The 25,968-nt window shown below is 37.9% G+C and overlaps 1 protein-coding gene across 1 annotated transcript in view; it reads left to right on the forward strand.

The window, feature by feature from the left end:
• MSH3 (mutS homolog 3) overlaps positions 1–25,968 on the forward strand; it is a 113,419-nt gene that overhangs the window by 60,378 nt on the left and 27,073 nt on the right. Inside the window, exons 13-19 of the mRNA XM_010144454.1 lie at positions 944–1,076; positions 9,531–9,718; positions 12,723–12,891; positions 16,415–16,479; positions 17,795–17,911; positions 19,783–19,890; positions 23,358–23,472. Of these exons, the coding sequence (XP_010142756.1) occupies positions 944–1,076; positions 9,531–9,718; positions 12,723–12,891; positions 16,415–16,479; positions 17,795–17,911; positions 19,783–19,890; positions 23,358–23,472 (895 nt within the window). The remainder of the gene's footprint in view (positions 1–943; positions 1,077–9,530; positions 9,719–12,722; positions 12,892–16,414; positions 16,480–17,794; positions 17,912–19,782; positions 19,891–23,357; positions 23,473–25,968) is intronic.

Consider the following 25,968-nt stretch of genomic DNA (forward strand, 5'->3'; position numbering starts at 1 on the left):
TCTTACAATGAGCTATGTCTAGCTGCCTTTGGCTCCATTTCCTTTGGGCTGCATGCACAAATGGTACTACAGTTCACTACTCCCGAAAATGAAATCGTAACCCATGGATACACCCATGTACCCTTCATCTAAGTCTTTTCCTAGAAAGCAGCATTGAGGCAATTTGGTCGTGCAAAAAGCAGAAGTGGAGTATCTTAGCTCTGCAATCTACAGACAGTTCACAGATATACTGTTGAACCCAGGACAACAGTATACAGTACACAGTTGTAGCTGTGCTGTTAGCAGCAGTGTAGATCGAGGTGGGTTGTCCATTTCAAAGCTCTTTTCAGACGGTGGCTATAAGACTATGATTATAAGGAAGCTGCAAATAACTATATTGTTTCTTCACATAAAAAGTGTTTCCTCACTGACTTGAGTCCAGAAATATAGAAATTAATGTTACAGGTTTTGGGGAAAAAAAAAAAACAACAAAACCTGGTTCTGATTCATGTAGTTACCAATTGCTGGTCTGGATTGAAAGTTGAGGGGCAAAGTGGTAACCAATATGTATATCCTGTTGGAATAAACTATGCTACATAGAGTTCAAATGTAAACTCCTCTGCCCCTCCCCCAGGTACTTCTGTAAATTTAGGGTCAGATATTCAGGATTAAGTGTTGCTCATGTGATATACCACTAGAACAACATGTAGACAATATCACTGTAGTGTGTATTTGGCAGTTTTGAGCATAGAGAAGATTTTGCTTGCATCTTGAATGAACCCCTTAGAGTGTCTCCATTTCTTAATTCTACTTAACTACTCATGAGAAAGCGGCCTTAGTCAAAGCTGAAAAAAACTCCAACCCAACAAAACCACAAGTTGAAGAAAAAAGTTCACTAGATACATGCCTCTCCCTCAGAGAAACACAAGTTTTATTTATCGATCTTATGATTATTCTTTTACAGTGAAATAAATGCCCGACTTGATGCTGTATCTGAAATTCTGCTGTCAGAATCCAGTGTGTTTGGGCAGATTCGAAATCTTCTTTGTAAGCTGCCAGATATAGAGAGAGGCCTCTGCAGTGTTTTTCACAAAAAGGTATATCCATAATTACTCTCATTTATTATTTTCTAAATGGTGTCATTCTATCCTACTGTACTTTCATAGTTTTTTCATGTTTGTTAAAAAATACTTCCTTATTAGAAAGACTAAGGCTGACATAATAAAGGGATGCAGGTATATAAAAATTATTTTTGTCTTATGGTAGAATCTTATTAATTTTTATTAATGATATGGTGATAGAATAAATGTCTGAATAGGGTTCTAGAATACATATATTGTATTCCTAATGCTAACAGGAAAAACATCTATGATATTCATGATTTAGTGGCTCGGTTCACTGAGTTGGGGTGGTGCAGTAGGTCCTTATGCCCTAAATTATTTCACTTTAAAATGAAGCATTGCATTCTGTCTGCTTATCTAAAATCACACTCACAACAGAAACGACTTGGTAGTTAGCTGTTTTCAAAAGAATGTTAATTTGTTTATAAATTCTGTAATTTGGATCTTACTTGCACATTTTAATAAGAATTATTTGTAATGAGACACTGACAGTTCTTAGTTGAAGCAGATGAATGTGCTAATAGCACCTGTGCAGTACTTCATGTTCGTCTATTTCACAGCTATATTTAGAGGTTTTGATAATTTGTTTTAGATAAAGGAATAGGTGGGTAGAAGGAAAATGGGTTGTAATTTCTTCGAATGGTACAGCACAAAGTTTTCCCCTCTCTGAAAATCTGAAACTCAGTTCTTGTATAATTTTTAAAACCCTAATGTGTTGCAGTGTTAGGTACATGGAAAGACTTGTGTGTTTCAGAGAATGAATACAGAGGTCCAGCCATGATAAAGTTTATGAAAAGAGGGAGTGTGCACCAACTTGATACAATTATTTTTTTCAAAACAACAGGAATTAGATAACTAACTTTTTCATGGCTTAATTCACTTCAGGTTGAGTGATAGATAATAAGGTTTGTAGGGGTACGTCAGTATTTCATCCTCCACTGCTACTCTGTGCTTCCTTTTCTTTTGTTTGTATTAGTCTGTAACTGTTTCTTCAGGTGTCCTTTCCTGTTACCTTTCTCAGCTTTAAAGCAGGCATTTAGGTGGAGCCATTCAGAATCCCTGGATTTTCATGTAGTTTTTGGAACGAGGTGACAATGTAGTTTTTCTTAACAACATTGTAGTGTGAGGTTATGTGGTTAGTCAATTAGGTGTTATAAATCAGTTGCAGGAGGGAGGTGCTGCAGCAGAATCCTTAAGGAGGGTAAATGAGGGGGGAAAGCTCCAAGCATACACTTGTCCTTTGAATTAGCTTCGCTTGGTGAAAATCTAGTTTGTCATCTATTGCAGAACAAGAGGAGAGTGCCCAAAGCACTGAGTAATCACTGAAGATCTCTAGGACTTTGAGGAAATGACAGTGTCCCTGAAAGACAAGGTCTGTTTTGAATAAAGAATCAAAAGCAGACCCTGGGAAACAGATTCTGCAGTCTAGACAAACGGTGAATATGGAGCCTGAAGAAAGGGCCCTGTAAAGCAGATACATATTCAAGAACATGGGAAACTGTAACTGGTTTTCATGAATATTGTTCTTTTTCAGAATATCCAGTGAATGCTTTCCTTTCAGTTCCCACTACAGGAGCCTTTCCAGTTCTGATAATTCCAGATGTCCATCTCCCACATGCTCAAAATGAGGTTCCCTGCAATATTTCATTCCCATTTAGCTATCCCAAACTCTTGAGTGGAGCACACTGATGGCTTAACTACAGGAATATTCTTATAAAGTGTCAGCTGCAGGAAAAGTAGACAAATATTAGTAGACAAATATAAGGACAAATACTAACGTCACAGGATGAAATATTTAGGGAGGTATGTTTCATGAAGAAAGATCTCTGAAGTGTACAAAGTTGGCTGGATTTTCTCAGTTATTCCACACATCTTTCATTCAGATCAATCACTGCAGAACTTCTGTTGTGCACTGCACTTTCACCAGTGTCTAGAAGAGACAGAAAAAAAAATAAACCAAAAGAATGCTCTGTTTTGCAACTGACTTTGCAAGGCAAAGCATCCTTATCGGAGCTCTTCTGGTAAATAACATCATTGTATATTTTCCTGGTCTGACTTTTTTTTTTAATAAATACACTAAAGATTCTTATCTGGTAGCATAAAATTGGCCATTGTTAATTTGACTGTCCACAAGTTCCCATTATACCCAAACTGCCAAACCCCATTGCTGATCTACGCCCAGGTATGAGCAATCTGGAATTAGAAGAGTACTCTTGTTTGGAATTAGGTATTACCTTGGAGGTCATATTAGCACTTCCAAGATTGCCCCGGCCTGAAAAAGTACTACAGGAGTGTTTAAGGAGACAAGAACAATATTACTGTTGCTATGGAGAGTGCAATTAATGCAAGGACTGATTGTTCTTCTCAGTTCCTGTAGCTCTAGCACCTGGTATCTTACCAGGCAGAAATGCTGGTGACAGCAGAATGGCCTCACCCTTCTCTATAGCAGGAGAAGGATGGCTGGAATTGAACTGTTTGAAGACTTCTTGGTAGCATTCAGAAGTTGACTCCAAAAGGGACTGAGAGACAGTGAATTGTCAAGAGTTTTGTCTAAATAGTGCCTGGAGCTGAACCAGGATTAGATCTTGCTGGAAGACACGCTGGCGCTGTGGTTTCCACAGCAAGTTGAGCCATATCCTCTAGCCCGTGGAGAGAGCCGCCAAACAATAGAACAAAATTTAGGCCACATACATCTGCTTTTGTGATCTGCATCTTGGTACTATGGGAAATACAAATGGACAGGACCCTACATTTTTTGTCTCAGTTAAAGGCATTACTGCTTAGCCTTGCTGTGGAGTGCGCAGAATGGCTGGAGTGTGGTTGGAGACCTGTGCTTGAATAGGTCTAAAACCCAGCACAGAGTAAACATGCCATTGATACTTTCAGTAATGTGTCCTCCATGGCCATCCTGATGTTGCTTGCTGTTTTCATGCTAGTTTCCTGCAGTGTGTTTCAGAATATAAATATTTATATAGGCTTGATCCATAAATGTTTATCTAATTTGTACCCTTTTCTCAATAAGCGTTATTGTTTTGCTAAAGCTCAGTCACCAGAGCAGATATAACAAATGGTCATTGAATTTACAGAATAGATTAAAGTGAATCTGCTTCACTGAACCCCTATACGAGTGAGGTCAATAATCAAACCTGACCAGAGCCTGTAGTAAAATTTCATTTGAGTTTGTTCTGTTACTAACTTCAAACATAGTCTCTCCCTCCTTCAGACTTCCTGACAAGTTGCTGTTCAGTTCTGTATCAGTCTCTGAAACTGTGCTGCCCACTCACCAGGCTGTTCACCTGTGCGTAATAAAACAGGCAGTTGCTACAAGGCAGGTATTTGCTGCTTCGCTGCCTACAGCCTTCTCGTGGGATCTGCCTGTCAGTTTTTCCAGTGAATACCTCACTGCTTCACTGACTTGGTCACACTCCTCAGGGGTGCTGCTCAGCTGGGTGCACAGTGTTTAAAATCTTTCACATAAGCTCATTAACTGGAATGGTGCTGAAAATGTGCCCTTCCCTAGTAGGAATATTTGATATTTTATTGAATGTGGTGTGATTTTTCAAAAGATTCAGAGAAAAATGTTGTGTTTCTGATTTTTTTTTTTTTCCTCTTATTAAATCAATACCAGCTATATAGGCCCAGGAAATTATTTGCTGTTTGTACAGAATGTTTAAAATAAATTCTCCCCATAGCATAATATATTGTTGACTTCAGCTAACACAGATCTTGCTATTTGTACCACTTTTCTTCTATGGTAGGAGTATGCACATCTTGCATATGCTATACTTTTAATCTTTTAAAAGAATTTACATCACGGATATTTTTGGATTTGCAATACTAAATGCTAATTTGAGCAAATTGTTCCCTGGTAAGCTGATTAAAGTAAATAATGTCAAAACATGGAGACATAGTAACCTTAAAATTAAATACCTGATTTTTCCTGAATCAAAAATAGCATGATCACTATATTAAAACCAGAAAGGTAGCTATTGCAGTTTGGAAGGAGGGATAAATCTGTGCTGCATTTAAACTCCCCCCCCCTTTTTTTTTTAAATGCTTTTAACTTGAAGTGGTCAATGGCTTTTGGCTACGGGTCTCTGTTACTCACTCTTAGATCTGTTGGAAACAATTTCTCTAATGCAGACAAAGCTAAATTGTTTTTAATGTTCTTGAAAGGCTGTTAGATCTGGCATGCTGTTGTGGATCTTTCCTGCATTCTTCTCAGTGGCAGCCATACCATTTTCGGTATAGTTTGATAACTGCCGGTTGAAACTATTGTTTTGCATGACTGTCAGCTCTGAGGTTACTTTTCTAGTACCAGAGAAGCTGTAGCTATCACTGATGGCATTTCAAAATTAGACTTAAAGAATAACATTGAATAAGCTTGTAAGAATCTTCTGTGAATGCAAGACTATTAATCCTGCTTTATATATATATATATAAACATTTTTACTGTATTTTAAAACTTCTAGTTTTAACACAGTTATGTCTTTTGTAAGGTTACTTAGGATTTAAATGGAATCAGTCCCACTTTAATGGAGCCCAGCTTTTCGGAGTAATTTTTATACATATGTTCCAAGTTATCTATTTGCTTAGTAAATAGTTTCTGCAGTGGGGGCATTAAATTTTAGAGGCAAAGTCCTGCAGTGTTACTAAAGTCAAGCCAGAGGAAACAGTAATATTCTGAATAAGCACAAAACGGGTATGTTACCCTCTTTCTTGGGAATTCTGTGTTTAACGAAGTTGCTTGCAGTAAAGCATGCTGAATTTCCCATTCTCCAAAGATTCTGTAGACTGTAGCTCACAATAGAATAAAAAAATAGGTTTTATCTCATTAGATGAATATTATGGTATGTAGGCTATCAGTGGCATGCGTCTGTGATCAGAAGCATGTTCATTAAGCACCCTTCCAGTTATCTCATGATAACTTTCAGGGTTGTTTATGGTGTCTTTTGTACAAGACCAAAGTTGTTTGGTTTTTTTTTTTACCCCCTGATTCTTTTATAGGTGACACTGCCTTGAATCTAGCTTCCTCACTTTTACCAGACTCAGCACCCTTGCTGGAGAACCTCAGACAGGTGTTCTTACATATTCTTAAAATCTTTTCCCACCTTCATACAGATATTGTACTAATTAAGTCCCTATGCAATTCCTTTTTTTAAAGAACAATTTAAAAAAAAAAAAAACCAACCATATACAAACACGACCTGTTCAACTGATGTATTTCTTCCTGTCCATATTTGCTCATCTTTTCTGGACATTGTTCTCCGATGAATCACTTAGTGCTGTCCATCGAGAACCTACTTTGCAATTTCACATGGCAGGGCTTCAGCCTTTGCCTCCTTGGGAACAATTTGTAGTCAAGGGAGGTCTTGCAGGATTTTATCCTTTATCTGCATCAAGGTTGGTGATGATCATGCACCCAGTTATACTGTATTTTACTTTGACTTTGAGTCCAAGCCTAGATTTATGATTTGTTTAGTCTGTCAGGCCTTTCCTTTGTGATTGACTTCAAATGCTATTGGCATTATTTTGTTTTATTTTGTTGACAGAGCTTTTACAAGATAGAATAAGTAAGTTCCAGTTTATCAGAAAGATATTGATAAATTGCAGCAAGTGCAGGGGAGAGCCAAAATTTTCATGAGGCTGAATAATGGATTGTGTGTGAAGAAAGATTAAGAGATCATAGTGTGGTTAAATTGATGATTAAAGGAGAACAGGAGGTTTAGAGATATTTGAAGGATGTTAACAGCAAAGGAGGCGTTGAGTTATTGTAATACAAAAGAGTAAAACTAGAGATACTAGGATTAATTTAATGCAAGTAAAATTTAGGCTTTGTGATAAAACTTCTACATGGTGATAATTATGGCTTTATGGATTAGTTTCCAAAGGGAACTGGTGACCACGTAGTTTCTTGGAATATAAGGACCCACGAGAGTAGACAAAAAGAAAACTTAATCAGAAAAATTGAGCAGTTGCAGGGAAACCACCTAATGGGTCTTTTCTATCCCTAACTTCTGTGGACTGGCAACAAAGACGAACTTAGGTTTTCAGAAGCATTCAGAACGTATACTCTCTGGCCTTCCTGAGTGTCCTGAAATACCATGGTTACATTGCACCTTCCTTTAGTCAAGTAACTACCAACCTTGCCTTTGGTATGACGGGCATATTAAGTTTAGTTCTTCAGCTAACAGCCATACTTAGGGCTAGGTGGAGAGTATCTAACGGATGCTGGCTTTATGATAATTTCGGTTACATTTACTTACTCATGTGATTGAATGCATTTTAAATGGCCAGGAATGATTTTTCTTTTATTTTCTTGTTTAATATATCCTTTATGATAGAGCAAATCAGTGAGCACAGCAATCAACCTTACAAATTACTTCCGATGGAGCCTTATCGTTGTCAGTTGCTTACAGCTTCCAACATCTATAGTAAATTGCCAAGACTGCAGATTTAGATGTTTTTTTGTGTTTATACAGCTTGAATGCCACTCTTCTGTCACTGGTCACAGTAATGACAAGAAGAGGGCTAAGGTTGTATCTGGAGCGTACGTTAATTTTACGGTTTGCAGAAAGTTGCATTCAGAGAGCCTTCGTGTTCTGAAAGCCTAATAGGCGTTACAGAACAAACTTATTTTAGGGTTTACATGTATGGGGAAGGAGAGAAAATGCTCCTTTCCAGCCCAGCATTTTTGTTAATATTTGCTTTCTGTGTTTGGGTACAAACCCATGTTTGGATCTCCCATATTTGGGAGAAAAGATTACAGTGAAATACATGAGAGAATTGTCTTAATTCTTGCATAAGGGAAGGAACAAGGAGCAAAAATTTACCTGCGGGGAGAAACTGAAAGAGAAGGGATGACAAAATAGAAGTATAGATGTGTTTTATGAAATAGTGATTCACTGAAGTCTACATGTTCTGTAATCAGCATTGTACTGATCACCACAAAATACTGACCAGAAATTAAATTCTGGACTGTATGTTTGCCTGGGTAGGGGATAGAAGAAAATACAGGAAAAGAAGAATGCAGCATATCCTAACCCCTTTCTTGCATCTTCAGGTGAGGAAAATAAACTGGGTTTTTTCAGTGTTATCAGTTGGCCAGTGGGAGAATTTCAGAAGACTGAAGAAGAAATGTTTCTACAGATCAGCAAAATATGAAAAATATCAGCATAATTATTTATAGACAACTTTTTCAAACCTTGGGAAATGGAAATGTCCTGAAGTGCTACTGAATTCAACAGCATTTGAAGGCATTAAGTGTCTCATGGGACTGGGTTTGCATTTGGTATGCAAATATGGTTTAGAAAAAATGCAAATTTACTTCTATTAAGACCATTTCAGAGAGAATCGGTATCACCTATTTTATAGGTGGGGCATGAGTACCTTAGATAATTGAGAGTTGAATGGTCAACTGAATGGGGGGACTAGGAGTGTCGAAGAAGGTGAATTGCTTTTTTATGTTGTTAACTGCTTGCAAAATCCTGACCCAGACTGCCAATTCTTGAAAATGAGTTGAAGATAACAAAGTGCTGATGCTGAAGAAAGCATAGAATCTAACAGCAAAATATTTGAGCCACATCAGGAGTAATATTAATGGTTAAAAATTAAAGAAGACTATCCCTTTTACAAGTCACTGCTTTTGCTGAGAAGCTGCTTTAAGGGAACCAATGTGCTTCTGCGTCATGGACACCATGAAGAAAGCTCTGAAAGCACTATGCGCTGTTGGCTCTAGTCTGGGAGTTTCCCTTTTGATGATAACCTGACTAAGTGTCTGAAAGAGATAGAAAAATCTCTTTTATAACTCTATAGTGAGAAGAGGATGAAAGACGAAGACCAGGTTAGCGTATTCTCCTTAGTCTTCTCATCACAGAGACCTGGGTGTAACCAGCCAGGGCTTGAGGCTGGCAATAGCTAAGAAGCACTTTAAACAGTGACTGCTGGTTTTCTGTTTCTGTGGTTCTTTTTTTTGCCTTTTCTGTGTTCTTGTTCCAAGACTCCTGCTCTGTCCCTGACCTTGTCTTTCCAAAACCCTTTCTTGGTGAAACAGCAGCCTGGGGGTTCAGATGACAGGTCACAGATGCACAAGCCTGTATGGACAAGTTGAGGTCCTCATAAAATTACTCCACCGACTTTTTTGTTGTTTGCACACTATTAGCCCATTTTTCTGCTATTTGTCCGCTGCATATGTGTTATACATCTCCATCTAGCAAGAGGAATAATGGAGGTCAGCTCTCGACTGATTCCTAACGACAATGGTTAAAAAAATTAGTATACTTTATTAACCTTGTGAATGTGGTAAGATTATGCGGTTGTGTTACAGTCCATACATTTCAACTGTATTTTGCCACATTTTCAAAAAAGCAAAAAAGGATTTAATGAAAATATAATACATTGCAGTGATTTAGCTATTGCTTCCCTTCTCAGTGCTCAACCCAGGAGTTCTTCTTGATAGTCAGCACCCTGTCTCGTCTGGAATTGGAAATTCAAGCTCTTGTTCCAGTCATATGTTCTCATGTGAAAACTCCTGTATTACAAAATACACTGCTGGAAATCCCAGAACTTCTCTCCCCAGTAAAACATTATTTAAAGATCCTTAATGAAGAAGCAGCCAAGTAAGTAGTGAAAATAGGTATATATTCAGTTATGTGGATTGTGCATCTTCTTTTAATATGCCTTAGATTTTTATTTTTGGTTTTATATTTATGTATACAGGTTGCTTATAGTTAAAGCAGAGGTGGTTGTTTTCTGCAGCTTGTATTCTTTTCTTGAAGTTAAACTGGGCGAGTAAGTATTTTGCCTAGTGGATGTCTGCCTCAGGCTGAATAATTTTTTTGAAGGTTTTTCAGATGTTTTGGTGAATGAATTTAGAGCAAAATATGTTTTGCTCATGTTAATTTGTTTAACGACTTTTAATTTTTTTTTTTTTAAATAGAGAAAATCCTGTTTGAAAAGAAAATTGACCTTTAGCAGAGTGGCTGCCCTGCTATCAGGAGTATGCCTTTGACTATTTTTGTGAAAATTCATCAAAGCTCTGAGTGCTCCGCGTCTTTTTTTGAACATATCTTTATGTACTTGCGAATGACAGATAACGTGAAGTTTAATAGCTCTGAAGATCCCATGCAGCCTGAGTGATATGTAGCCCCTCATAGCATTTTTGTGGTTAGTGCCCTCTTCACAGACTCCCTCGGGACAGAATTTAGGAGAAATAACTTGTGGCCAGTAAAAGTCACTGTCTGTCAAAAAGAAAGGATTGTAAAATCTTCTAAAAAATGTTCCCTCGTGGTGCTAGGCACAGAGGCAATCTGACTGTCTTACAGAGCCAACCTTTTTGAGCGCTTGACTTCACATGTTTTTGGTCTCCTTTCAGTGTATTTTTTACACAATGTGGTGAAAGGATATTCTGAATGCAAAAAGAGTATCATCCAGCTTTATATCCAGATCATCTTAGACTTTCCCTCATGTAATATCATGAGATACAACTGACTGTGATACACCCAGAGTTTCTTCAATGAAAGATGTGGTATATAGTTATACTGGGGCAGCATAATTTTGATCTTTTATTATTTTTGAAACAGGATAAAAATAAACAATCAATTTATTTATAAAGTCTTTTTTATCTTTCTTCAGATGAGATTTAAAATTAAAGAAATGTAAGTGTTAAAGCCTAGAGCTTACTTTATTTGCTTCTGAATTAGAGGAAGATTCAAGGTGTATAAATATAAAAGTTGAGAAGGGTAGAAATATTTGCTATGCCCATTAGACAGGTGGGATTATGAGATCTCTATTGCTGCATGGTATCCAGTTATGGTTGTGGCAGGTTATGACAAAACAGACTCTGTCTTAATTATACCGGATTTACTCTGGGTATATATAATTTTTTATAGGTTTAAAATACAATTTTTTTTTCTGTCAGTGTCTTGATGATGGCTAGAATAGTATGCAAAAATAAGATGCAGTAGTAGTAAGTAAGAGATATCATCATCAATCTGCAGAATGCTTATATTTTATTTGCATTTATTCAAGAATAGTAAAATGACTTTTGGCTTTATACATCTCAAACTTGTGTGCCAGTATTATTAGTACTCAAAACCGTTTGTTCCATCAAAAACATGACGATTACTGATACACACACACATACGTATACTGCATCACGTGTTAATTTTATTACGTGGTGTGGATAAAATCCTGTAGTGGTTTTCAAAAGGATCCCTCCGCTCCAGAGGAGTTCCAGATGGGTTTTTTTAAACTGTCAGATTTAAAATTTTTGGTAGGCATCACAGAGCAGTGACAGTCTTCACAGTCAGCTGCTGGCTACTGGTGATCTTTTTTCCTTGCATTCCCATGGAAACAGGTCTAATTAGCACAAGATTGTTTCTTAAAACTAGTATTGTATTTTGAAGTGGCATCTTTGCTGTCACTTATATAAATGACTACATCCATGTAATGCAAAATCAAAACCCAGCTTTGTGTTTTACCTGTCTGGTCACTGGCTCCAGTTGTAGTACCACTCTCAGGCGAAGGGGTAGTGGAGTATATTCTATATACTTTTTATTACTTCTATGTATTACTTTCACTTTGCTAATGACTTGTCTCCAAATATTAGATTTCAGGATAATTATGTAATTAACTGATAATTTTACATTTGCTCTAAAATACAAAGGTGTATTCCAATTAACTTAGGACTGATTGCACTGCGTTTTGTTGTTTGCCTGATGCTTATTACGTTAAGTTAAATTTTTGTTATTTTTTATGACAAGCGTATTTTTAATAGCTTGTTCAGCTTCCCAATTTGAAAAAGTGACTGTCACTGTCTGTTTCAGATTTCAGTCCTGAGCTGAGATAGTGCAGCCAAAACAATTCTGTAATTTTCTGACACTGAGGCTAGAAAAGAGCATTGTTTTGTGTATATTTAAAATGCTCTAGTTAATCTTTTCTTGAGAAAAGAAGGAAGCTACTCTGATAAACTCCTCATGACATTCTGTTTTAATGAAGGCCTTGTGAGAGCGATTTTTCTTCACAGTCCTCATGAAAATCTGCCCAAATTTGAAATTCTACATATGTGAAAATCATAGAATCATAGAATGTGTTCATGTTATGCAGAAATTTTCTAGAGGTTCACATTTAATCATGATAAAGATGTCGGCACCTGGGAAGCTCCAGCTTGATGCAGCAATTGCATTCCAGAATTACAAAGTGAGACAGACAAGAATGATCTTTCTCGTGCTTCCTTTTGTTGCTCTGCTTGACTAAGGGAGAACAAACAGAAATGTGCAGGATGCATGTTCAGAAATGACAATAAAAGAGTCAGCAGGGTTTTGTATAGAACGAGCATAATGTGATAGAGTAGAAAGAAACAGAAACAGACTTGGTTTTGAGTACATTGATGGGGTTGTACCTTGGCGTAGCCTCTTAGAGTTTGTATACAAAGTGCCTTTCTATTTGTGTAACACGTACGCAGGCTTTCGCTAAATGCGATGTAGTATGACCCAGTAGCAGAAGAGGGGGATAAAGCTAGTGTTGAAACAAGTGAGATAACAAAAAAAGAAATGGGCACAGCCAGTACAATAATGTATCTTTGGTTGTTACGTTATTTTATTTTATGCTTCTTAACAATAGGTCTGGAGATAAAACCCAATTGTTCAAGGACCTTACCGACTTCCCTGTCATCAGAAAGAAAAAGGAGGAGATCCGGGATGTGCTTTCTAAAATCCAATTGCATCTGCTGGACATTCGTAAACAGATTAAGAATCCATCTGCAGAGTATGTTACAGTTTCTGGTCAAGAGGTAATATGGCATCTATTACGAATGACTCTACCATCACTTGTCTACAGAATAGCTTAAAAGTTAAGGTTACCTAGAACTCTCTTTGTTTAGTATGATACTTGATGAGGTCATTGACTCATCTTGTCTGAAACCTTTTGAACAATTTTAAAGAACAGTTTTGAGGCTGTCACTTTTTGATTTAAGTCAATACCTTTAGTGATTTGAATAATAAAAACACATTCCTGTAGTTGAATTTGCTTCAGTAACACTTCACTTATCTGTATATCTAAAAACGCTTGCGTGCTTTCAACATTGTGTGGCTATTAAGTGCTGAAATATTCTCAGAGAACCAGGAAGCACAGCATTAGGTTAATTTGAAAAATAGTAAAATGATTTGTAATTACTGATTAAGACTGTAATTTGAAAGATGGGAGAGAAGAGGAACAGTATTAAAGAATGATAAATGTTGTTTCAATTATTTATTAAAATTATTTGTTATTTAAAGAAATGGTGGTGGCAGACTGAAGCTTTTGTTTGCTAGATGCTGCGCAAGTGTGGGCAGGCCATACTCCAGCGTGCTGAGAAGTTCAGAGCGAAAAAAACGAGGAGGCAACAGACCCTGCCAGATTTCTGGGGGAACAGAAAGGCACAGTGAGGTAGCACTGTTCAGCGTTGTTCTTTGGGAACTAAGAGCAGGAAGACAGGAAAACTCCACAGAAAATTGGGAGAATACAGATGTTCATGAAGAGAACGAGAATTGGGACAAAAAGAGATGAATCAGTGAGGGCAAGGAGGGAAGGAGCTGGAAGCGGCTCCCTGTCACATTGAGGACCTAGGAAAGTGAGAAAGACCCAAGAGACATAGCAGACAGCAGACAGGCAATGCTGAAGGTGAGGAGAAGTGAATTAGAGGTAGGTTCATTTGCTCTTGGGTAGATATTTCTCTTGATGATAAAGCTGAGAGGGGAATGCATATGGTTCAAGAGTAGTCTGTCAGCATGGATGATGAAGTCCCAAGAGGAAACATGCAATTGAGTATCGTGACGGGGGGAAGAGCCAGGACTTGAAAGGTTTCTCTCAGAGACACTGGATTAAGAGGTGGATGATGACATATGTGTGAAGGAAAGGAGAAGACTTGATCAAAGAGAGGAGAGCCTCTCAGGAAGAAGTCAGATGTGAACTGGAAAAGAGACTTTAGAAACCACCAGTCACTGTGCAGACATTTGAGAGGAGGCCTTTGTAGCAGGGGACAGCTCAGAAAACATTGCAGACAGAGAGATCTACCTTGATATGTTCTTGAAAGGAGCTGCAGAGGTTAGGGATAGCTGTCATTTAATTGCATCTGGTATGTGTCTTTTAGAGACACTGAAAGAAACAATAGAGGCTGGGTTAGAGAAGATGGTTAGTGAGGAAGGACAATGAAATTATGGAAGTAATGGAATTGTATGGAAGGAGTATAACAAGAGTCTCTGAGTTGAGCTCTTTCTTCCTCAGATCTGTATGGTATATTCTTCTTATGTCCTTGTGGTACTCTGATAGAGGTGGTATTCAAATGCTTCTTCACGACAGTCCTGAGTAAGAGGTTTACAATTTGCGAGTTCTGGAAGAGGGGGACACTGCCAGGGTACTGTTTTTTTTTATGTATCCCCCGACTCCTAACATCTATTCAGGGAACAGGCCTTCTTGGAGATAAAAAAAAAACAACAAAAAAATCAAACTATTTGCTCCTTGGCATGTGCTCCCAAACTGATGATTATGAGTACACAGAGTTTCAGAGTCAGCCCACGATGCAGGGAACGGGCTTCTTGGAGATAAAAAAAAAACAACAAAAAAATCAAACTATTTGCTCCTTGGCATGTGCTCCCAAACTGATGATTATGAGTACACAGAGTTTCAGAGTCAGCCCACAGTTTGTTAACTTATCTTTTTCAAGTTCATGTTAAGAGTTCTGATAAAGATCTGGTTGACACATACCTTCTCCAAAACAGGAAGTTTCACCCATATCTATCTTATCTTTTGATTCCAGACCTCTCATGTAATTCATAGTGTGCACCCAACTCAGTAGATCTGTCCAAGTAGTGATAGCATTGCTATTTGATTCAGGCAGGAGTTAGAGATAAATTGCTAGTTTGGGAAATATTTGCTTCTTGCATTGCATAAGCAGTGCTTTTGTTCCAGTTTGTTCAATACTGCAATTATTTATCTAATAGGGATAAGAATTAAAGGATGAGAAAACAAATGCTTTTGTTGTTTTGAAGAACATTGCAACCTCTCTGCATCTTTCTCACTGGCCACATAAACCAGGCAATTGAACTGGCTGTGTTAACTGAGGCTGCCTTAGTTCAGTTAGGAACAAATGTGCTATTTCCTTTTGTAAACTCAGGATGTCTAATTGTTTTGAGATGAACTTCGAAAAAAACTGTAGTACCAGCACATCATCATCACCACTAGTAGTGACAGCAGCTGGATCATTTTCAGATCTTTGCAGGTCTCTGCTTCTACCCATTTCCAGTCTTTTTATTTCATATGCATTATGCAATTTCAGGGTTTCTACAGTACTGACTATTTTAAAAGTGTCTAAGGTGAATGAGGAACTAGTGCACTATGTCCTTGCTGGAGTCTTGTGCTCTCGTTAGGATTATTCTTCTTGTTTGTACCTGAAGGTGGTGCTGGGTATTCTGAGGTGTGGAAGTTTTTATCTATATCATACTAACTGTAATTGCAAAACCTTGTCAGATGAGAGTCTTACGGTTTTCTGTAAAGGTGAATCAGATTCTGGGTTAATCTAATCTCTGATAGAAATTCCTTTTCTAGCTGAATTCCTCTATTTGAGAGTGCCACAATTCTTTGATGTCTAGGACCTCAGGCGAGTGTTGTAAAGATAACCAGTATGAATGATAAAATAGTGCAATAAACACATCGTGTAAATTTCACTGCACTGAGCCTCTTGGCATTACTGCTGGTTTTCGCTATTTCTTCTTTTTCTGCTCTGGGTTGACCCAAACTTGAATCAAGATACTGCAGATAGTGCTAGCATTTGGGATTTTGAGCTTTTGTCTCTGAAATGTTGTAGTTAACTTCGGCTCGGTATGAATCACTGATCCCTAGGCACATCTCACTGATAAGGAATAGCCTCAGTACAGGTGGTACATAGTGCAGAGTCCAAGTAAATGCTGAATCCTTTACAAAGGTCGGTCAGGATCAAGGAAACAAGACTTAATAGCTGTAGTCTGGTTTTGCTTTGATCAGAGGCGGGTGAGGGGAGTGTGTTAGTGGGTGAAGGAAAAGGAGGGCGGAGATGGGGCAGCAACATGTCAGGGCACAAGAACAGCTCAGTATAAGACTTTCTCTTTTGGCAGAAAATGTGTATGTCATAACCCTCATTTCCAAAGGTAAAAGAACATTAGCTTCTGGTCTGCTCAGTCTCTTCAGGCTGAATATGGTTTTCCTCTGAGGCATGCATATTTGTTGATTCATGATGATTATGGTTCTGTAGTCTTCCTATCTTCCCATGACATGTAACACCGCATCTCTGTTTATTTTAGTTTATGATAGAAGTCAAGAATTCCCATAAATCATCTGTGCCATCTGACTGGGTTATGGTTAGTAGGTATGTAAAATGTCTCTGTTCTATTTTAATGTGTAAGGAAAAAAAATAGTGGTATTTTGATATTACAGTTAATTAAGTATGCATTCTCATTGCTTTGTGTGTTTGTGTTTGTTGGGTTTTTTAATACTGAAAATGAAACGACCAAAACTGCTATGTTAATTTATTGCCATAAGTTTTGCTTAAAAGCAATCAAAACCAAACTGAAAAGAAATGGAGTTCTTAAAACGTTTTTTACATGGTGGATCCTTAGTGCACTATACTACTTGCCTAGTCTTTTGAAGTGCACATACTGGTGACAAAATTATGGTCTTGATTCAGTTGTGCCTGTAGTTTGTACATGCAAACCTTTCATAAAATTTTGATTGTTCTTATTTTATTCAAAAAGGTAAAGGTAGCTGTGCAAATACCTGTTTGTGCATCTTGATAAACTCTGTGTATTTAAAATGTCATTTTAATTATACAGACGAACTTTGCTTGCTTTGGTCTGTAATGTTATGTAAGTGTGATTTTAGGTAGCTTTGGATACCTTTTCCAGTAGGTGAAACAGATGAGCTGAATTATATAGTTGGCTTTTTTCTTTTAAGTCACTCTTTTTATTATTTAATTATTCAATTATTAATTTCTTATTCTCTTCAAGACCTGGTGTATAATGTGTGAGCACAGACATCTCGTACCAAAAATAGGCATAACCAAGGTGAAGTCTGAAGTGATGTTCTATTCAATTACAAGAGAATCCAGTGTAAAAAGTGCACAGATTAGGCAGAATTAAACTGATGAAGAACAAATTACAGCTAATGTGGATTTTGGAAAGAATGCCTGGAAATGCCAAATCGAGTCCTTAATGAAAATACGTAAATAAATCGCAAGTGCCCCAAACTGAAATGAGCAAGACAGTCTGTGTTTACTAAGTTTATTTCAGGCTTATCATGAAGTTCTGTCTTTAGAGTGAAGTTTTTTTCTTGGCATTCATTGTATATTCAGTCAGTCATAGAAAGTCATGCGTTTGTGCTGCGTATTGCTGAACAGAATCTTGTGTAATATATAAACTTCGGTGATATTGTGATATTCAGCTACATTGAGAAAAACATTTCACAAGCCTTCTGAATGGGCAACGGTACAGTTTCTGATCACTTTATTCACAGTAAAGATCATGGGAATCAATAGAGTTTGGTACCACAATAAAAGAACCAATCTTTTTAACATCCATTTTCAAAACTCATAGAGAGTGAGAAAATTAGTGCGATTTGGCATATAGGTGATGTAACTGATTGCTTAGTAACCCTGATTTCCTATTTGGCTTTTCTCTCTCTTCCAGCACAAAAGCTGTCAGCCGTTTCCACTCTCCTTTTGTTATAGAAAATTACAGACATCTGAATCAGCTCCGGGAGCAGCTAGTCCTTGACTGCAGTGCTGAATGGCTAAATTTTTTAGAGTAAGTTTAGAAAATAGACTTAGTTTTTATTTTATTCTATTTTATTTTTGCTATGATAACATAGGAAGACAGACATTTATCTTAACAAAAAAAAGTTGATAATTCAATTACGTTGCCCGCAACAACTTTAAAGATGGTCAATTAAAATATTGTTCTTCAATTTAAAGCAGTTGAAGGCAAGACCTTTGCAGTCTGAGTCCTGAGACAAACAATGATGTCTCTAGATTTTAAATTCTGATGAAAGTACACTATTAAATATGCAAAGTGGCTCTCAATTTGAAAACTAATATCGCAACATTAAGAACCTGAAAGTACAACTGACTGTAAATGAGTGAAACTGAATCTAGTAGTTTTACTATTGAAGTTCAATGTAAGTGAAATAAAAAAAGGCTTTGTTTTACAAGCTAAGTAAATTCACTTTTAATATTGAAGCAGTGGGGCTTTGCTGTTAATGTGCCGTTATTGAAAAAAAAAATCAAAATTGCAATATTAGTTACAGGTTTTGAATTGGGACTGTTCAGGGTGTCTGGGCAGTTGCTTGAGTGAGTGTGATTCTTTATAGTCTAATGTTTTGTATGCTAACCTGCGACTGACTGCGAGTCTTTGCTAGAAAATAATGGGAGTATTGTTCTCCCTCACAACTGTCTTGAAACAGCTGTTTGTCTCAGATCAGAGTTTTGAATGGACTTATTTGGCTATTTAGCCAAAGAATCTTTAAAAAACATTTCTTAAACTTCTGAGTACCTTTAATTTTTCAGGTGTCTGGTTATCAATTATTTGTTTATCTCTATGAATTACAGACCCACTGAAATTGTCCCTCATGCCATACAATGATAATTGGCTCACTTTCAGTTGTTTTTGTTTACCCACTGCAAAACCTCGCAATTACCTTCTGAAGTTGTCTCACTGAACAGAACTGATGCCACGGTTCTCTTCCTAGGAGGAACCCATCAATTTCTGTAGATTTTCCCGTAGAAACTGGAAAAACATTCCAGTCTACTCTTCTTCAGATGTGTTGCCTACTATAAAAGTAGTTCTGTTAAATAATTTATTGTCACTGTATTAGCCATGTAGGTTTGAGTAGACCTACTTTAACCTTTCTTCACTTAGGTCTGCTGATATTCAGATACCATGTTTGCTGTTTTCAATACTGTTGTATGGGAGTAGCATACAAGAAGGGAAGATCTGCGTATAGGAAAGTCCATTTCTTCCCCACTCCTCTGTCAATTGATTGATTAATTAAATTTTGCTCCCCTGGTGATTTTCTCTACTATGTCATAAGTTTGAGACTGGGAGAGGAAAAAAAAGAAATTAATGAGAAATCTACTGAAAACTATCCTCTCCTCCTAACCTCATTGCTTGACTGGGGGAAGCAATACATTACATGAAAAAAATTCTTGACTTTTCTGTTGTAGATACCATATTTTATTGAAACTGTAGAAAAATCCCATGTTCAGGCACTTTTAAGTTTTGTGGGATGTTTTTTGACTGTGACTTATGTTGAAGTGAATTAGCAGTTGGAATGCAGTTGCCACTGTGATAAACACTGGCATTTTTATAGACCTCATTGAGACAGCAGGGATCAGCTGCAGACCCTTTATATGCTATCTAATGAAATTCATTTTGCTTGGTTTTTCATGCTTAAAAATAATTCACTTTGATAATGGGAGCATGAAGTCCATCTTGATTAAGGTTTTGTCCTCATATTGTAACTTAATACGCTGATGGGAGATTTTAATTCAGAGTAATTTAAAGACCATAGGAGCCCTGTGAAAAGCATGTATGGAGTATGTTTTGACAGTGCATTTGTACTGATATGAAATTATTTTTCTTCTCTTTTCTTCCTGTTATTTTTCACTGTTTTGATATAGCCATTTTAGTGAACATTATCACCCTGTGTCTAAAGCGATTGGTCACCTAGCAACTGTTGACTGTCTGTTCTCATTGGCCCAGGTGGCTAAACAAGGAGACTACTGCAGGTAATAAATTTTTAATTGTATTAAGGATTTTATAGGGAATTATAAGAGAGTATTTAAAATAAATCTGATTTTAATATGTGCACTACAATAAAATGCATTATTAAAATTGTTTACTGTAGTTTCAACTTAATCTGATTTTGCGAAGCAACACTTCTGCACTTAATGCAAATCTGTAAACATGGCATTTCAAATTTGGCATCTTGTCTGGTAGGTGATATCTCACATATATGTTGGAGCTTGCATGGAAATATTTTTTTTTCTCAGCAAGGTTTGTACTTACAATTTTTTTTTTTTAATAGCTAAGATTCTAAGGTGTATTAGGTATGTTTCAGAGATGTATTTCAGGTAAATAACACGTAAATATTAGTGCCAGCTTCCAGAGCAGTGATGATGCCTCACCTAGGATCAAGAGTTAGGTCTGATGAACTGTGCACCTCCTTCTGCCCAAGACCAACATATGCATGCTGGGTACCACAGCCTGAGACTCTGGAGGTGCCAAGGCTGTTCCCCTGTGTTCTGTGGTGGGGAGACGTGAACCCTCCAGCCCTGCTTTGCCAGAGGTTGGTCCGGAACTGGCTCCTGAGCCAAACACCCTGCAGCTTGGGTCTTCCTCTCTGTCATGAGCCCCCATCTCTTACACCCACACAGGGACAAGCAATCTCACTGGGGTGCCTCTTTCCATATCATGAGGTCTCTGTCCCCAGAGGCACTAGACACTTACTGAGCCATTGCTTAGGTTGCTGAGTGCTGCCCTAAAGGTTAGCACTTAGCGTTTCTGAGATGTGCTTCAGAGATACCTGTGAGGGCTGTTGGTTTCCAGTCCTCAGCTGTTCCCTCTGCCAGACAGTCCACATACTCTCTTTTGAAAAGTGCTGTATGTAACTTTAAATGTTGTCATTGCGGGGCTGCACTGCAAGTGCTCAGATAATTGCTTAGGATTAACGATCTGAACTAGTAGCACTTGAGACCTGTGGAAATACAGCAAATTATGTTTTAAATCTGTGTGGATGAAGGGAAATCAACTTACATTTCTGCTTTGATACAGCATTAAAGATTATCACTTCTGGACTCTTGGGATCTTGTATGCCTCTACCAAAATATCTTTGAAAGTAATTGCTCACTTATTTCTGTATACTCAGATGAGAAAACAAACTGAAATCTGATAAATTCACTGTGCAGAATTTAAATAATTCACTGAATTTTGAAGAATGGCTTAGAGCTTATAAACTGACAGAGAAGAGACTTCCCAGTGAAACCTCAGCTTCAGGGAAGGTGTCAATAATTAATTTTGGAGGGCTACTGAAGGCAAGGTGTGACTTTTGTATTAACTACTTCAGGTATTTCAGAGGAATTTTTTTTTTTTATTAAGTGAGGATTGTTTCATATAACCCTACCTGAGGCATGTAAATGAGCTGTGAAGTCAGAGGCACAGGTGTTCCACACAGTTGCTGGAGAGAAGTATGGACCTCTTACAGTTTTGAGAGGTCTCAGATCATAACTGGGCTGGGAGACTCATCTTCTACTCATCCTGTACAACAACAGGGCTCTTGGGCAGCAAAGTTAGATACCTGAAGGTGATGGTAGGTAGTGTAGAAATCATAATCTGATGTTTAAGTGTCCACTCTATGGACTATGAGTTTTGTTAACTTTAAAGGATGCTGTTGACTGAAGGACATGTTCCTGAGCAATATACTACTTTTTTGGGTTTTTTCTGTTATCGCTCTTACTGCATGACACATAGTTTTCTCATTTGGGAACACAGGGCAGGTAACAGCTTTTGTATGACAGTGCCTGAGGCCTCGCTTCTGCAGGCCCCAGTAAGTGAAGCTCATGGCACCCTGAAACCACATCCTGCTGCAAGGTTATGTGAGGGGAGGCTCGGGTAGTTATAGTAAGGGAATTATTTCCAAAGACGAGGACAAAATGGCAAATGGATCATTTAGCTGTTATCTCCCACTCTTGAATGCAAACTGGAGGAGTCCTCCTAAGGATGTGCTCCTCCGTTTTCAGGCCATCACATTACAGCTGCAAACAACTTACCCATTCAGCAAGTGGAGGGTGAAGTTTCCTTTCTTTGTCCTCAAGGCCTAAGACTCTGCCTGAGAGGGTTTAATCTCAACTATACCACTGCTGGAAATATTTTTATGTTAGAAAAATCACACCATGATCAGCTTGCACCTCGCTCCAGTGCTTTGTGTTCCTAATACAGCATTTATTTTATCTCCATTTTTCTTTCAAATGCATCAACATTCTTCAACCCCAGAAAAATCACATTCCTCACATCTTCTCTTCCCTCTAAAATCTATTCAGTGTGTTAGTTAATTTCCAGTCAAAAACTTCTTTAGCTTTATTCCAATATTCTTTTTCTCAGCTGTTGCCACTTTCCAAAGTTACTGCTCTTATTTCAGAGGGATTGTACTTTTATAGTGTAGGAAAACGTTGCTGAGACATGAGACCGCATTTACCTTTCCACTAAATGCTGCACGTGAGTTTTCGATGAAAAAACTGCACTCTGAATAAAAAGAAATCGTAGACATAATTCAGTGGAATGTACTTCTTTTACATTTTTTGTTCTGTGAGCTACACACAGCTCTTGAAGATGGAGCTTTTCAGACATGGAAATATGTAGCATTGAGTTATATGTGTTATATTAGTAGACACTTAGGCAAATTTTTAGTGAAGGTGGAAGCATTTGAGACAAAAACTCTTTTCACATGGTTTGGAGATGAGAGAAAAAAGTCAGTAGTATTGATCTGGTTTGCATATTAATTTCTGAAAAGGTGCTGTCACTTCAGTGTTTCAACTTAGATAATAAGCTCTTTCTATAGACAGTTATTGTTTGACTTACATTTGGGAGCTGCTGTCAGATTATGAGAGCTGCTGATGTTATAGAAGAGTTACAGTTCTGTCATACTGTAGTGTTTGATTTGTGTTGTTTAATGTTTAATTTTATGATTGTATCAATCCATATTTGGACATATCAATCCATACTTGGACAATTTTCTTTCCTCCTCACACTCCATTTAGGACTTAATGCAGTAGCAAGCTGAACCGGTTCATCAGCAAAATCATTCTGAGAATATGAAATGTATCTGCAAAACATGGTACTTTGCAGAAGTTGGTGCAGTGGTGGGAAGAAAGCAGACTGTCCTGCAGTTTGGGAGGACTGCTACTGCTTATTCATTTTGTGGTTCTTAATAGTTTTTTAGAGTACACGTAAATGTCTGAAAATGTTCCCTAAGTAATGAGAAAATTAAGAAAATTTCTTCATCCAATCTGCAAATATTTTTTATAACTGAATGAAACCAAGGAAATCTTTAGAAATACTTGATAGCAATGATTCATTTTTGTAGGTTTTTTTAATAAAAATCTGCACCATAGATGACCCTCCTGCAGCCTTTAGTTACAGTAGTTCTAAATAATCAGTTACAGAAAACATTGAAATTAATACCTCTTCCTTTTTGCAGACCAACTGTACAAGATAATCGGCGAGAAATAATTATAAAAAATGGGAGACACCCTGTGATTGATGTACTACTTGGAGAACAGGATCAGTATGTTCCAAATACCACTAACCTTTCAGTAAGTACTGAGATACTGTTTGAGCTTCAAAATCATTCAAGGGAAGAAATCTGGGATTTGCTTCTTGTCCAGGAAGTTAAAATAAATAATTTAATCACACAACTGTCTGCTTAGCTGCATTTCGGAGCGATATTGCAGATGTGACCACATCTGGTTTGTTATTTTTCTGATGTCTTGCAGCCACATGCCCTCTTTACAACCTTTTTCAGTCTTAATGGCATAAAAGAAAGGTGAACTCAAAATTAGGAAAATGAGGTTTGAAAGACAAATGAATAATTACAGGGTGTTTTTAACAGCATCATCAGGAGTCTGGATTTAATTTATCTCACATTTGTGGAGTTGTAATACACAAAATAGCAACAATATAAATTTCTATCTAACATGTTACAGGCTCAGTTTTCCAATTAATTCTAAGATAGCTTGGATATTTGTTTAGGTCTTTCTATGCTGTGTGTTCTCCTTTCTTTCTGGAAGTATTAATTTCATACACCCTTTCTTAATATGACAAAGCAGACTTGGAGCTCTGATTCTTAACTCTGTAATATTAAGTACACACTCTGTGGACTGCATGTTAATTGTAAGAAGTCTTTCATATTAACGTACAAAAATCCCTCCCTGCAAGGTGTAGCTTGCAGGCTGTATGTTACCCTGAAGTCTCCCTCTGGCTGTTGTTTTCTGCTATGGAGAATGATGATGAGAAATAGTAAGACTGTTACTCGTTTGGTGATGTCAGTAAGTCAAAGAAAGTGCAGAAGGGCAACTTCTTAACATTTTCTGTGCAATGTTACCTAAATTGTATGACCTAAATTACCTAAAATTGGTATAAATATGCAATTACCATAGGTAGAAAACATGGACATATTGCACATCTGCGAAATAAAATATGGCATTTAGCATATTTTAGTTTGTTTGGGTTTTTTCCTGAACAAAAAAAAATAGGTAGTCGTTGATGGCTTGATGTCCAGATGGGGTCTGGTGACAAGTGGTGTCCCTCAGAGGACTGTACTGGGACCAGTGCTGTTTAATATCTTCATCAGTGACACAGACAGTGGGATCAAGTACAACCGCAGCAAGTCTGCAGCTGACACCAAGCTAAATGGTGCAGTTGACAGGCCTGAGGGAAGGGATCTCACCCAGAGGGACCTGGACAAGTTGGAGAAGTGGGCCTATGGGAACCTTATGAGGCTCAACAAGATCAAGTGCAAGGTCCTGAACCTTGATTGGGGTAATCCTTGATATCAATACATCCCAGGGGATGATGGGATTGAAAGCAGCCCTGCAGAGAAGGACTTGGGGTACTGGTGAGTAAAAAGCTGGACGTGAGCCAGCAATGTGTGCTCACAGCCCAGAAAGCCAACCATAGCTGGGCTGTGTAAAAAGCAGTGTGGCGAGAGGGCAAGGCAGGGGATCCTGCCCCTCTGCTCTGGTGAGACCCCACCTCCAGTGCTGTGTCTGTCTTTGGAGTCCTCAGCACAGGAAAGCCAAGAACCTGTTGGAGCTGGTCCAGGGGAGGCCACAAAAATGATCAGAGGAGTGGAAGAGCTCTGCTATGAGGCCAGGCTGAGAGAATTGGGGTTGTTCAGCCTGGAGAAGAGAAGGTTCTGGGGAGACCTTGCTGCAGTCTTTCAGCTAGCAGAAGGGGGCCTAGAATAAAGATGGGGACAGTCTTTTTAGCAGGGCCTGTTGTGACAGGACAAGGTATGATGGTTTTGAACTAATAGAGGAGAGATTCAGACTAGATATAAGAAAAAATTTTTTTGCAATGAGGGTGGCGAGCCGCTGGCCCAGGTTGCCCAGAGTGATGGTAGATGCCAGCTCTGGAAATATTCCAGGTCGGGCTTGGTGAGGCTCTGAGCAACCTGATCTAGTTGCAGATGTCCCTGCTCACTGCAGGGGGGTTGGAGCAGATGACGGTTGAAAGTCCTTTCCAATACAAATTATTGTATGATTCTGTGATTTTTTTTTTTGTTTTGTTTTTCTGCTTTAAATACCACGTCTATTCTTACTGAATATAGAAGATAGGCTTGCAACTTAACTCTGAATATGTAACTGCCTTTTCATACAGTAAACATAGAAAAGGCATGAAAGATATGTCAGTGTGGAGCATTGCTGTGATAAACACCATTCAGATTTGTATGTATATTTTTTGGAAATACTTTTAAATGCTGTTCTATACTGAACAATGATACAGATACTGTGCAATACTTCAGGGAATGTTTTCAAAAGTATTTGTCAACTCCAAACAAGCGACAGATGGCATTTACAGAAAATTCAGCATTTCATTCAGTAATCATCATGTACTTTCTCCTGTTAGTCCCATTCTTATGTTTGCTTTCTAAATCCTGAGTGTTAACAGGATCAGGTCATCATGGTAGAGTCACTCTTGCCTTTACTGTTTGTTTGAGTTCTCTCTTTTTTGAGAGGTGGGTGGGAACCTAATTTATTAAAATGCCGCTAGTTTTACACTGATATGTGTGATGTATGAATCAGCAGGAC

The sequence above is a fragment of the Buceros rhinoceros genome, unplaced genomic scaffold (assembly GCF_000710305.1).
Source record: "Buceros rhinoceros silvestris isolate BGI_N320 unplaced genomic scaffold, ASM71030v1 scaffold5291, whole genome shotgun sequence".
NCBI classification, from domain to species: domain Eukaryota; kingdom Metazoa; phylum Chordata; class Aves; order Bucerotiformes; family Bucerotidae; genus Buceros; species Buceros rhinoceros.